The following is a 14,771-nucleotide window of genomic DNA, read 5'->3' on the forward strand; positions in this document are numbered from 1 at the left end:
CTTCTTGGGTATCATACAGTTTTCTGTAAGAAAATGTAAGATGATGAAAGTGGCTTGAAAAGTCCAGTTTCATCTTTATAAGGTGATCTATCTTCAGAAAAAAATGGAATGGAATATTGACCTTTAGAATCTGGAAATGCAATGTCAGAGTAACCTTACACACATCCAAACTGCAATTCATGTATTGACGAAACATCTGGACCCAAAGAATCTCCTTGGAGAATTAAGAACAGGCTTCCCCTCCAAATTTTTGACACTGGGGGGCAATGTTGCTACATGAAATCCCATTTTCTATGCACCTGGTGGCGGTGGGGAAGGGAATAAAACAAATGTCATTATATAGTGTCTCATTTTGGAGGCCAGATACCTTTTTTATTTGATTTCTGTATATAAAAGTTCTCAAGAAAATTTTACAACACAGAAGGTTTCAATATGAAACTGAGAAATGTTATTAAAAACAGAGTTTGGGTTTTTGATCCCAGAAAATTTATCTAGGTATTTCAAATCTTTTCTGGAAATGGACAGCACATGAAAGGATTATATTATCACACTCAGTGAACATATAAAACACTTAAAACAATATAGATACTAATATATACACCAAACAAGAAGATTTCAAAGTTTTCCTCAGTGGAACTCAAAAGAACTTGCATCACTTTGAGAAGTGTTGAAATTTTGCAAGACTTTGTTTTATTGAATATACAGTAAACTCATAAAAAAAACAATGAGTCCCTACTTTTTTCTTAGGGTTTGATTATTAATTGAAAAACACACATGGAAAGTATGTTCACCAAAATGTGTTAGTCAATGTCATATGAAGCTCTTTTATCTGAACAGATATGTAAATCAAGACACAATTTCTCCTTCAAAGGAGCCCCACATTTTCCCTTTTCAGACAACTCCCATCAGCATAAACCTTTTGCTAGTTGCCAAATCCTTTGAGTGAGCAAAAATGTGGCTAAACATTGTGTCCTTATTGATAATCCTCAAAGGTAATTGTTTTCCCCTACGTAGAGTTTATTACCATGTTCTGCTCCTCTATGCAGGAGATCTCATTAAAAAAAAAAAAACTTTCTTTTTAGGAGTCCAGTCTCAAGTCCAGTTGGTGGAGTCTGGAGGAGATCTGCAAAGACCTGGAGGGTCCCTCCGTCTCTCCTGCCAAGCCTCTGGATTCCCTTTCAGCAGCTTTAGCATGAGCTGGGGGAGACAGTTTCCAGAGAAAGGACTGGAATGGGTTGCACACATGGGTTCATCTATCACTTACTACTCAGACAAAGTGAAGGGACGCTTCACCATCTCCAGGGATGATGACAAAAGCCAGCTGTATCTTCAAATGAGCAGCCTCAAAGGTGAAGACACGGCTGTCTATTACTGTGCAAGAGGCACAGTGAGAGGAAGTGAATCTGAAGCCAAACAAGAACCTTCCTTTATTCAGAGCAGTTCTTCAACTTGACTGAGTCCCAGATCCTGGATTAGTCAATGAAGATTGATTGATTTCTAAAGAGAACTTCAGGATGTTTTATTCTGGGTTTCAAAAAGTGTGTTATAAGAAAAAAAAAAATCCAATTACCCTATGCCTATTTATAAGATGATTTGGCTTCATTGGAACGGAATGTAGTCTTTTAGTTTCATGGTGGAAGGATGGAAATGGAAATTTAGGATAATCCTAAATATTCAAACTGCCAAAGACACATTGGGGGAATGTGTGCTCTGAATGAAACTCCTTGGAAAATGAGGTTGATGTGTCCTTTCCTCAGTTTTAATTCTGGAGGCAATATTGTCTCAAAATCCAAACTGTCTACACATCTGGAAGAGGTATTTTCGGGAATGAAATATGTATAATTGTATATTTTCTTATTTTGGAATTGTCTAGTCCACAGGTCGGCAACCTGCGGCTCCGGAGCCGCATGCGGCTCTTTGAGCCTTCCCCTGTGGCTCCCAGCCTCCTCTGCCTTTGCAGAGAGAGAAAGAGACAGAGAGAGGCAATTGCGCTTCCCTGCCCCCCCCCTCTCTCTCTCTCTGTGTGTGTGTGTGTGTGTGTGTCTGTGTGTGTTTTTTTTGTGTGTGTGTATGTGTAAAAGAGAGTGCACTCACAGTGTTCTCCGAGGAGCCGAAAAGCTTCCTGGGCGGAGCTCCTCCCTTTGCTGCATCTCTGCAGGAAGCAGGAAGCAGGAAGGGCAGGAGAGAGCTAGCTAGCCCAGCTAGGCTGACTCAGGAATTCTGGGAGTTGAAGTCCATGAGTCATAAAAGAGACGAGGTTGCCTACCCGAGCTTGTTGGACAACAGCTTGAAGCTTGCCAGGTGAGCAGCAGATAGGAGGGGGGGGAGAAAGAAGAGAGAGAGAGAGAGAGAGAGGGAGGGGGAGAGAAGAGAGAGAGAGAGAGAGAGAGAGAGGAAAGAGAGAGAGAAAGAAAGAGTGGGGAAGAGGAGTGGCAGACCAAGGGCAAATAGAGAGGGAGGGAGGGAGGGAGAGAGAGAGAGAGAGAGACCCTTTTGACATCTAAAATGAAGATAACACTGCATATATCCTTTTTTTACCTTGTGTGTGTATGTAATTTTATTCTCTTAAAGCATTCTCTTGGTGGATCATTGTTTTAATAGTATGGATATTCCCAAGAGTCATATTTTTACTTTTATTTTTAAACGTGTACATATACACACACAACACACACATACACAACACACACACACACACACACACCTATTGTTGCGTCCTTGGCGGAAAACAGACACGAGAAGCAGCTGGAGTTCTCAGTTTCTTTTATTCAGCGTTCAGCTTACAGGAAGATGGCTTCAGCCTCGCCCAAACGCCTCGCAGCCTCTTATATAGGCAACTCCCGGGTAAATGGGTTACTTTTCCCGCGCCAGCACCCGCGCATGCGCACGGCGCTGGCGACAGCCTGTCTGGTCCCGGGCAGCTTTGCACCTGCCCGGGACTGTCTGCAAACGCCCGAGCCGTTTGCAAAGGCTCGGGACATAACACCCCTTTCCCCCGGGCTAAAACTACTACCAACATACAACATTTATTTTATATGACATTTTGCTCCCCAGTGCTCCCACTGTTTACTGGCCTTTGCCTTGCCAGCAATGTTATGTAGTCTTCTAGGTACTTGGGAGATTTCTTTGCTCTCTGTGACCTTCTTAGCTCTGGATTACTGGCATAAGTCCCCTGACTGGAGGGAGGCGTGAGCCTGTTCTCTCTATTGTGCCCTGGTGTCTTCCAAGGACTGTGCCCCGATGCCTGGCCTGCTTGCTTGCCCACCGGGCTCGTCAGGCCAGGGCTTCTGTTACTTTGTGACCTGGTTGACCTACCTAGCTGTAGACCCTCAGGCCCCTTGAAGTGATAGCCGCTGCTGGGCGTCTCTGTAGAACCTCCTAGGTCAGTCCAAGACCTGTCAGGAGGCTGTCCATTCCCTGAACCCCATTCTGTGCTCGGGCTCGTGTGGGTTTCTGTACTTTCCCAAAATTCAGGTGTTCCCTGATTTGTGCTAGGGTTGTTGTAGTCGGGACTTGGTTCCTCGACTAACTCTGTGTATGTTTGACCCCCTGTATGATTTGGGGTAAGGTCAGGCCAACCTTGGGAATTGTGTGCCAGCTCTCTTGCGGGGAATGATTTGTTGGGATGCCCCCGGGTATCCTCCGTGACTGGAGTGCTGTGTGATGTGTGTGGAACGTGAGTATGCCCCCGGGGTGACTCCCTGGCTGGAGTAGGCGTGGATGCCTGGTAATTAGGTAGGCTCATAGAATTCTTGTTCGGAGCTCTCCGCGGAACCCGTGGGATGGGCCGTTTGTGGATCCCTCCAGTGGAGTGCGCAGCTCGTGGCCCTTCCCTTTGCTCCAAAGGGTCCCCCTCCCCCCCTGGAAAAGACCCAGGAGTCTCAGCAGAAAAGTCTCGCCTAGAGCGAAGTTGGTCGATGTGCCGACGTAGGACACGACCGTTGTCCAGGGCAACCTCGTAGGAGAGAGGACCTGTGATCCTGGACACAGAAGCGTGGACCCATGTATGACCAGGCCCGTAATTGCGAGCCCAAACCGGGGCACCCACAAGGAGTTGTCTAGGTGCCCTAGGATGTGAGGTAGATGAAGGCAGTCTGTCCTGATGCAACCGGTCAAGTCTAGTAGTAAGTTGGCGCCCCCAACGAAGTTCAGCTGGACTTCTCCCTGTAGAATTGGACGGTGTGGTGCGATAAGAAAGGAGAAAGTCAGCCAACCTGTGATGCCAGTCCCCGTAGGTGAGTCTCTTCAAGGCGTCCTTTGCGATGCGCACCATGCGTTCGAGCATACACGTTGGTGGACGGGTGAAAAGGCGCAGACCGTGGATGCGAATCAGGTTTGCCTGTAAGAAAGCTTGGAATTCGATGAGGTTAAATTGAGGGCCGTTGTCGGACACAATGACATCTGGCAGCCCGTGTGCAGCAAAAATCCCCCTCAGTACCTGAATAGTCTTTGCAGTGGTGGTGGATGAGACAGGCACAACCTCAAGCCATTTTGAATGGCTGTCAACAAGGACCAAGAAAAACTGGCCCTGAAAGGGCCCAGCGTAGTCAATGTGCACCCTAGACCATGGGGACTGTGTTTCCTCCCATTTATGCACAGGAGCTTGGGGCATCTCTGGTCGAGATCGTTGGCACATGTGGCATGCGTGTACCTTAGCCTCAATATCTTTATCTAAAGCAGGCCACCACAAGTGGCTGCGTGCAAGAGCCTTCATACGAACAATGCCAGGATGACCCTCGTGGAGGGATTCTAAGACCCTAGTCCTCATTGATGTGGGAATGACAACTCTGTTTCCCCAAAGCAGACAACCCTGAGAAAGGGACAGTTCGTTTCTTTTGGACCAGAAACTCTGAAACTCAGGACTAGGGCAGTGCTCAGGCCACCCGGACAGGACCCAGGAGCGGACACGTGAAAGTGTGTGATCTGTACCTGTTTCAGCGGTAACATCCCTGGCACTAAGAGGGGGCTCGGGCAAGGCTTGGATTGATAGAATGTTGACAGCTGGCGCGGGTCAGCTTCTACTACTGGCAGGGGCAACCTACTGAGGCCATCAGCATGGCCCATTTCTTTCCCAGGCTTGTGGAGTAATGAAAAATCATATGCAGACAAAAAAATAGACCACCTAAGCATTCTAGGGGAAATGATGTGGGGAGTCTGCTTACGTGTGGTACACAGTCCCAGCAGAGGCTTATGGTCAGTGAAGACCGTGAAATGCCTGCCATATAGAAAATCGTTGAATTTTTTAATTCCAGCAACAACAGCCAGAGCCTCCCTGTCTATCTGAGCGTAGTTGCGCTCGGCAGAAGACAGTGTTCTGGAGTAGTATGCAATAGGAACCTGAGTTCCATCAGACCTGAGGTGACTCAGGACAGCTCCAACCCCGTAGGGGGACGCATCACAAGCGATGCACACAGGAAGAGACGCGTTGAAATGTGCAAGAACACTGTTAGAAGTGAGCAAGGCCTTGACTTCTTTAAAGCAATCCTCATGTGCTTGTGACCACAGCCACACAGCTTGTTTGTCTAGTAGCCTGTGAAGAGGCTCAGCTACACTAGCTTTATGTGGAAGAAAAGAATTGTAGAAATTCAGGATGCCTAGGAAGGCCTGAAGTTCGGCCTTAGACTTTGGCCTGGGTGCTTGTAAAATAGCAGTTAGTTTGGATTCAGCAGGATGAATCCCAGCAGCATCAATTTTGAATCCCAGAAATTCAGTAGAAGGCACCCCGATCTTGCATTTGTCTTTTCTTAGCTTGAGGCCTGATTCCCTGAATCTTAACAGGACAGCCCTAAGTCTTTCAGCTAGAATGTGTGTGGAGTCTCCTGCAATCAAGACATCGTCAAAGTAGGGCAGACCCCTGGTATACCTCGTAGTGTGTTTTCCATTACGCTTTGGAAAATCCCAGGAGCGACATTCACTCCAAACTGCAGCCTTTTTACCTTAAAGGCTCCCCTGTGGGTCACAATGGTCTGAGCTTGGCAGCATCATCATCAACAGGCGCTGTTGATATGCTTGAGCTGTTCAAGCTTTGCAAAAACACGCCCCCACCTTGGAGAGCCAGGATGTGACTGACCACAGGAACAGGATAGGCCATGTTGCTGCAATGCTTATGATGTGCCATTTGTAATCACACACATGCGAAATGTCCCCATTTGCCTTTAGAGGCGTGACAATGGGGTCTCCCACGGGCTGGAATCAACAGGTTCTAGGATTCCCTGTTGGATTAGTTTGTCTAGTTCAGTGTCAATCTTACTTTTTAAAGCAAAAGGGACCCTTCTTGCTTTAATCCTAATGGGAGTGACAGTGGGGTCTAGCTTTAAGGACACAGGTGGTCCTTTGAATGTGCCCCGCTGGGGGCTGAAAACATCTGCAAATTCTTTGCAGACTTCCTGTAGGTCGAGTGTTTGTAAGCTGTTGAGTCCTGTGACGTGTATCCCCAGGGCCTCAAACCCATCGAGTCCTATGAGACTCGTTCGTTCACCCCCTACTACTAATAAGTCTAGTGGACCTTCAAAGCTCTTGTATTGCACGTTAAGGGTGGCCTCCCCCTTAACACACACTCTTGAGTTCTGAAAATCTGTTAATACAATATCAGAAGGCCTGAACTTGGCCTTAGTCCCACTACTGGAACAAATCTTCCTAAATGTATGCAATGAAATGATGGAAAGGGCAGACCCTGTGTCTAGTTCCATAGATAATGGAACCCCTTGTAGCTTCACGTTGAGTGACAGCTTTTTCTTCATGGGCTTGTGTGTGCCTGTTCTACAGATGCTTCTTTGCGAAGCGCAAAACCCTACCCTATTCTGGCTGGGGAATCTGGTACCTTTCAGGCGTTCTTCTTGGGGTTGTGCCTTTCGTCGGCTCAGACACACAGCTGCAATATGCCCTTGTTTGCCGCATGCCCGGCAGGTAGCGGAGCGGAACTTGCAGTCGGTTCTCCTGTGGCGACCTCCACAGCAGATGCACTTGAGCAGAGCCGAAGAGCTTCCCTTCTGGTTCTCTTCCTTCGCGGGGTGTAGACGGTCGACTTCCTCGTCCGGATCCTCCTCGGAGTTTCGTCGGACGTCTTCCTGGTGCACGGACGCACCCTCTGCACTGTTTCTGATCGGCCGCATGTTTTTGATGGCGCCGCCTGCTGCTTCTTCTGCGGTGACGTCCCTTAAGGCGTCTTGGAAGGATAATTCTTCCTTGGCAAAAAGTCTCTGTTGTAGCTCTCGATGCCTTAGCCCGCACACGAATCGGTCCCTCAGTCGTTCCTCGAGGTCCTTGAACTCGCAGGGCTTGGCGGCCTTCCGTAGCGCGGCGATGTATTCCTTGGCTTTTTCACCGGACCGTTGATCCCTCTGCTCGAAGGTGTGGCGCCATGAGATAACGGACACCTTGGGGTGGAAGTGCTCTTTCAGCAGCTTCTTCAGGTCTGCGTAGCTTACAGACTCTAATGGAACAGGTGCTACAAGATTTTCTGCGATTTCGAAGGCGTCTTGGCCGCAAACGCAAAGCAGGGTGGCGGCCTTCAAGCTATCTTCCCTCACTTGGTTGGCCTTGAAGTAGTTCTCCATTCTGGATACGTAGGACTCCCACCGCTCTGGATGTGAGACGTCGAATTCCGAAAGCCTTCCGATTTTCGCCATCTTCGGATCTTCAGGAGACGGGTCTATCAGCCAGCCTACCCCCGAATGCGCACCGGATTGGCGGGCAGCTGCCGAGTCGACGCCGTTCCTCTTCCGCCGCTCAGGACTCCTTGGGTAAGCTTACACTTTTCCTTTCCAGGTAGTGCAAGGCATCCCACCTTCGTCGCCAGTGTTGCGTCCTTGGCGGGAAAACAGACACGAGAAGCAGCTGGAGTTCTCAGGTTCTTTATTCAGCGTTCAGCTTACAGGAAGATGGCTTCAGCTTCGCCCAAACACCTCGCAGCCTCTTATATAGGCAACTCCCGGGTAAATGGGTTACTTTTCCCGCGCCAGCACCCGCGCATGCGCACGGCGCTGGCGACAGCCTGTCTGGTCCCGGGCAGCTTTGCACCTGCCCGGGACTGTCTGCAAACGCCCGAGCCGTTTGCAAAGGCTCGGGACATAACACCTATAATAAAGGTAAAAAAGGATATATGCAGTGTTATCTTCATTTTAGATATCAAAACGGTTTTGCGGCTCCCGGTGTTTTGTTTTTGGTGGGAAACCGGTCCAAGTGGCTCTTTGAGTGTTTTGGGTTGCCTACCCCTGGTCTAGTCCATCCCCCTGCTCAGGCAGCAGACCTTATACCAGTGATGGCGAACCTTTTAGAAACTGAGTGCCCAAACTGTAGCCCAAAATCCACTTATGCATCTTTGGGTGCCGGGTGGGTGTGGCCCATTGGCTGGGTGTGGCCCATTGGCTGGGCATGGCCAGTTGGGTGGGTGTGGCTGTGTTAGTAATGGCAGACTGGGTGTGACTAAAAAGTTCAATCAATGAATTCTAACTTTGCAAGATATTTTTTCCAATGAGAAGTTGAAATTGACTGATTGATTGAACCTTTTTTTTATTTTTGCACACAGCGGCGGAGGCCTAAAGCAAAAAGGTTTTATAAAACCCAGCTGAAGGCCTAGGACAGGGACGACAGTGCCCAGGCCCACAGAAAGGGCTCTAAGTGTTGCCTCTGTCACCTGTGCCATAGGTTCGCCACCATTGCGTTATACCATTCCAGACAAATGATTGTACAGTCTGTTCTTAGAAAAGGAGGAGGAGGGGGGAGGGGGAGGATGAGGAGGATAAAAGAGTTGGAAGGGACCTTGTAAATCTTGTACTCCAACCCCCCATTCAAGGAGGAGACCGTATTCCATTTCATACAAAGGTTGTCCAATCACTTCTTAAAAACCTCCAGCGCTGGAACATCCACAACCTCTGGAGGCAAGTTGTTCCATTGAATAATTGTTCTCGCTGTCAGGAAATTTCTCCTTACACTCACCAAAAAGCTGAGAATGTTAATAAAATAATGTATCATTGATGATTGGCACCAGAAAAAAATGTCTGCATATTTTAAATCTTTGCTGGAAATGAACCATTTTCTTAGGATTGGAATGTTAATTACAAAATGCACATAGAAGTGATGCTCACACAAATGTATTAGTCAATGCCCTGAGGGGCTCTTTTATCCCAATAAATATGTAAATCAGGACACCATTTCCCCTTTAAAGGAGCCCCATAGATTTCCTTTTCAGACAACTCCCATCAACATAAATCTTGTGCTATTTCCAGAATCCTCTCTTGACAATTCCCTCCACTCATTAGAGTGAGCAAAATGTGGCAAAACATTCTCTTCATACTACTAGTCCTCAAAGGTAATTATTTCCCCCATATAGTTCCATGCTCTTCACCTGTACGCAGGTGATCTCATTTAAATATAATAATAATCTTTTCTTCTTAGGAGTGCAGTCTCAGGGACAGTGGGTGGAATCTGGAGGGGATGTGAGAAGGCCTGGGGGGGCCCTCCGTCTCTCCTGCCAAGGTTCTGGATACAACTTTGGTGGCTACAGCATGGACTGGGTGAGACAGGCTCCAGGGAAAGGACTGGAATGGGTTGCACGCATCTATCATGATTCCAGTGGAAGGTTCTACTCCGAGAAAGTGAAGGGCCGTTTCACCATCTCCAGGGACAATGCCAAAAGCCAGCTGTATCTGCAAATGAACATCCTCAAAGCTGAAGACACGGCAGTCTATTACTGTGCGAGAGACACAGTGAGAGGAAGTGAATCTGAAGCCAGACAAGAACCTTCCTTTCTTCAGAGCAGCTCTTCAAGTTGACTGGATTAGTCAATGAGGATTGATCTTTGTCTAGAGAGAACTTCAGAATATTTTATTCTGGGTATCAGAGAGTTTGCTGTAAGAAAATATAGGATGATGAAAATGGCTTAAAAATTCCCATTTCATCTTCCCTGTTTACAATGTGATCTATCTTGAGGGAAAAAAATACAAGGAATGGAATATTGTCCTTTAATATCACAGCAGAAGTCTGGAAATTAGTGTCATGGTGAACCTCCTAAATATCCAAACTGCCATTCACATATGGAGGAAACACCTGCACCAAAAAAAAAAAAAAAAATCCTTGGAGAATTAGGAATATGCTTCCCCTCCTCATTTTTGACACTTGGGGGCAATGTTGCTACATGAAATCCCATTGTGTGTGCAGGGGTGAGGTAGGGTGTAAAAAAATCTGTAATTAGATATTTTGGAGGCCAGTTACGTTTTTATTTTATTTCTGTAATAATTCTCTGAAAATATCTCAAGAAAATTTCACATCTCAGGATGGTACAGTGTGCACTGCGAAGCTGAGAATTTTCATCAAATAATATATTGTTGGTTTTGTCACCAGAGAAACTGTTTAAACATTTCAAACCTTTGCTGAAAATGAAAACAAAATGAAATGGGTTATATTATCATATTCATTGAACATTTAAACAGTTAAAACATTAGGGAGGTGAATACATACACCAACCCAGAAAATTTTACTGTTTCTCTTAATGGATCTCAAAATAATTTAATTTCTCAAGGCACTAAAATCCTAGCTGGGAAGCCCTATCTGGCTTTATGACAGAAAACCTAGAGCAAACAAAATGTTTTGGATAATACGAAGAGAATTATTTATCATTTTGTTTCAAATAAGAGGGTGTATTTGGTCACAATGTGACTTAAATTTGATTTGGTGAGTTGAGTGGCCCAACTATTCTACTGACACAATGTTCCTTGAAGTTTAGCTGCCATTTATTTTCCATAAAACAAAGGAAGGGTAAGGAGGCTGTCTTGTAGTCTGATGTGCTAGCCTTTTTATATGTTCTCTAATAAATAAATTAGTTTCACCTCTATTACCTTGAATCATTTTGAGAAGGGCTGAAATTTTTCAGTCTTTTCTGTTAGTTAATGTGCAGCATTCCTATTAACTCACAAAAAAATGATCCCAACCCTTTTCTTAGGACTAGAATATTAATTACAAAATGCACATGGAAATGATATTTACAGAAGTGTGCTTGTCAATGCGCTGAGGGGCTCTTTTATCCCAACAGATATGTAAATCGAGGCACAATTTCCCCTTTAAAAGAGCCCCATGGTTTCCCTTTTAAGACAACACCCAGAATCATAAACCTTGTAATCAGAATCATAAACCTTGTAATATTTTCCGAATCTTCTACTATCGCTTCCTTCCATTCATTAGAGCAATCAAAAATGTTACTAAACCTTTTGTCCTTATTAGTAATCCTCAAAGGTAATGATTTCCACTATATGTTTTATTTCCAAATTCTGCTCTTTGATGCAGGAGATCTCATTAAAAAAATATTCCTTTTAGGAGTCCACTCTCAAGTCCAATTGGTAGAGTCTGGAGGAGATGTGCGAAGACCTGGAGGGTCCCTCAGTCTCTCCTGCCAAGCCTCAGGATTCACCTTCAGCAGCTACTGGATGAGCTGGGTGAGACAGGCTCCTGGGAAAGGCCTGGAATGGGTTGCAAGCATGGGTACATCTAGCACTTACTACTCAGACAAAGTGAAGGGTCGCTTCACCATCTCCAGGGATGATGCCAAAAGCCAGCTGTATCTGCAAATGAATAGCCTCAAAGCTGAAGACACAGCAGTCTATTACTGTATGAGAGATACAGTGAGAGGAAGTGAATCTGAAGCCAAACAAGAACCTTCCTTTCTTCAGAGCAGTTCTTCAACTTGATTGAGTCCCAGATCCCGGATTAGTCAATGAAGATTGATTGATTTCTAATGAAAACCTCAGGATGTTTTATTCTGAGTTTCAAAAAGTGTGTTGTAAGAAAACAAACAAACAAACAAAAAAAAAATCCAAGTACCCTGTCCCGATTTACAAGGTGATTTGGTTTCATTGGAATGGAATATAGTCTTTTAGTATCATAGTGGAAGGATGGAAATGGAACTTTAGGATAATCCTAAATATTCAAACGGCCAAACACACATTGGAGAAATATGCGCTCTGAATGAATCTCCTTTGAAAATGAGGTTGATGTGTCCTCTCCTCAGCTTTGATTCTGCAGGCAATGTTGTTTCAAACTCCAACTCTTTTTATAAGGCTGGGTTTTCAATTGAAAAACACAAATGGAAGTTCACTGAAATGTATTTGCAAACTGTCCCTTTCTCCTAACTCACAGTGGGGAAAAAAATGGGTCTGAACCATTTTCTTAGGATTGGAATGTTAATTACAAAATGCACATAGAAGTGATGCTCACACAAATGTATTAGTCAATGCCCTGAGGAGCTCTTTTATCCCAACAAATATGTAAATCAAGATACAATTTCCCCTTTAAAGGAGCCCCATAGTTTCCCTTTTCAGACAAATTACACCAAGATATGCAATTTCCTGCATTTTCCCCTGTCAATTCCCTCCATGCATTAGAGTGAGCAAAAATATGGCTGAACCTTGCTTCCTTGCTAGTAGTCCTCAAAGGTAGTTATTTCCACTACGTAAAATTTATTTCCATGTTCTGCTCTTGTATGCAGGAGATCTCATTAAAAAAATATTTTTAGGAGTCCAGTCTCAAGTCCGGTTTTTGGAGTCTGGAAGGGATGTGAGAAGGCCTGGAGTGTCCCTCCATCTCTCCTGCCAAGGATCTAGATTCACCTTCAGCAACCATGACAAGCACTGGGTGAGACAAGCTCCAGGAAAAGGACTGGAATGGGTTACAGGCACGAGTACATCTAGCATTTACTAATCAGACAAAGTGAAGGGATGCTTCGCCATCTCCACGGAAAATTCCAAAAGCCAGCTGTATCTGCAAATGAACAGCCTCAAACCAGAGGACACAACAGTCTACTACTGTATGAGAAACACAGTGAGAGGAAGTGAATCTGAAGCCAAAGAAGAATCTTCCTTTCTTCAGAGCAGTTCTTCAACTTGACAGAGCCACAGACCATGGATTAGTCAATGAGGATTGATCGATGTCTAGTGAGAACTTCAGGATGTTTTCTTCTTGGGTATCATACAGTTTTCTGTAAGAAAATGTAAGATGATGAAAGTGGTTTGAAAAGTCCAGTTTCATCTTTATAAGGTGATCTATCTTCAGAAAAAAATGGAATGGAATATTGACCTTTAGAATCACGGTAGAAGTCTGGAAATGCAACGTCAGAGTAACCTTACACACATCCAAACTGCAATTCATGAATTGACGAAACATCTGGACCCAAAGAATCTCCTTGGAGAATTAAGAACAGGCTTCCCCTCCAAATTTTTGACACTGGGGGGCAATGTTGCTACATGAAATCCCATTTTCTATGCCCCTGGTGGTGGCGGGGAAGGGAATAAAACAAATGTCATTATATAGTGTCTCATTTTGGAGGCCAGATACCTTTTTTTATTTTATTTCTGTAAATAAAAGTTCTCAAGAAAATTTTATAACACAGAAGTTTTCAATGTGAAACTGAGAAATGTTATTAAAAACAGAGTTTGGGTTTTCGATCCCAGAAAATTTATCTAGGTATTTCAAATCTTTTCTGAAAATGGAAAGCACATGAAAGAATTATATTATCACACTCAGTGAACATATAAAACACTTAAAACAGTATAGATACTAATATATACACCAAACAAGAAGATTTCAAAGTTTTCCTCAGTGGAACTCAAAAGAACTTGCATCACTTTGAGAAGTGTTGAAATTTTGCAAGACTTTGTTTTATTAAATATACAGTAAACTCATAAGAAAAACAATGAGTTCCTACTTTTTTCTTAGGGTTTGATTAATAATTGAAAAACACACATGGAAAGTATGTTCACCAAAATGTGTTAGTCAGTGTCATATAAAGCTCTTTTATCCCAACAGATATGTAAATCAAGACACAATTTCTCCTTCAAAGGAGCCCCACAGTTTCCCTTTTCAGACAACTCCCATCAGCATAAACCTTTTGCTAGTTGCCAAATCCTTTGAGTGAGCAAAAATGTGGCTAAACATTGTGTCCTTATTAGTAATCCTCAAAGGTAATTGTTTTCCCCTACGTAGAGTTTATTACCATGTTCTATTCCTCTATGCAGGAGATCTCATTAAAAAAAAAAACTTTCTTTTTAGGAGTCCAGTCTCAAGTTCAGTTGATGGAGTCTGGAGGAGATCTGCAGCCTGGAGCTTTAAGCCTCTGGATGCAGCTGGGCTGGGGGAGACAGTTTCCAGAGAAAGGACTGGAATGGGTTGCACACATGGGTTCATCTATCACTTACTACTCAGACAAAGTGAAGGGACGCTTCACCATCTCCAGGGATGATGCCAAAAGCCAGCTGTATCTGCAAATGAGCAGCCTCACAGTTGAAGACACAGCCGTCTATTACTGTGCAAGAGGCACAGTGAGAAGAAGTGAATCTGAAGCCAAACAAGAACCTTCTTTTCTTCAGAGCAGTTCTTCAACTTGACTGAGTCCCAGATCCTGGATTAGTCAATGAAGATTGATTGATTTCCAATGAGAACTTCACGATGTTTTATTCTGGGTTTCAAAAAGTGTGTTGTAAGAAAACAAAAGAAAACAAAACAAAAAATCCAAGTACCCTGTCCCTATTTACAAGATGATTTGGCTTCATTGGAAGGGAATGTAGTCTTTTAGTATCATGGTGAAAGGATGGAAATGGAACTTTAGGATAATCCTATATAAAAATCAAGACAGCATACTAAAAAGCAGAGACATCACTCTGCCAACAAAAGTGTGTATAGTCCGGGCCATGGTTTTCCCGGTTGCAATGTATGGCTGTGAAAGTTGGACCATAAGAAAGACTGAGCACCAAAGAATTGAGGCCTTTGAACTATGGTGCTGGAGAAGA

General features: G+C 44.5%; 1 gene segment (V, D, J or C); it reads left to right on the plus strand.

Annotated features, from left to right (window-relative positions):
* Positions 1 to 906: 906 nt before the first annotated feature.
* LOC120300851 lies at positions 907 to 14,663 on the plus strand. The segment is given in 3 exon segments: positions 907 to 992; positions 1,083 to 1,234; positions 14,151 to 14,663. Coding segments are annotated over 3 exon segments (411 nt in total).
* Positions 14,664 to 14,771: the final 108 nt, after the last annotated feature.

This window comes from Crotalus tigris, unplaced genomic scaffold, assembly GCF_016545835.1.
Source record: "Crotalus tigris isolate CLP2741 ecotype Arizona unplaced genomic scaffold, ASM1654583v1 scf7180000017614.5298720, whole genome shotgun sequence".
Classification (NCBI taxonomy): Eukaryota; Metazoa; Chordata; class Lepidosauria; order Squamata; family Viperidae; genus Crotalus; species Crotalus tigris.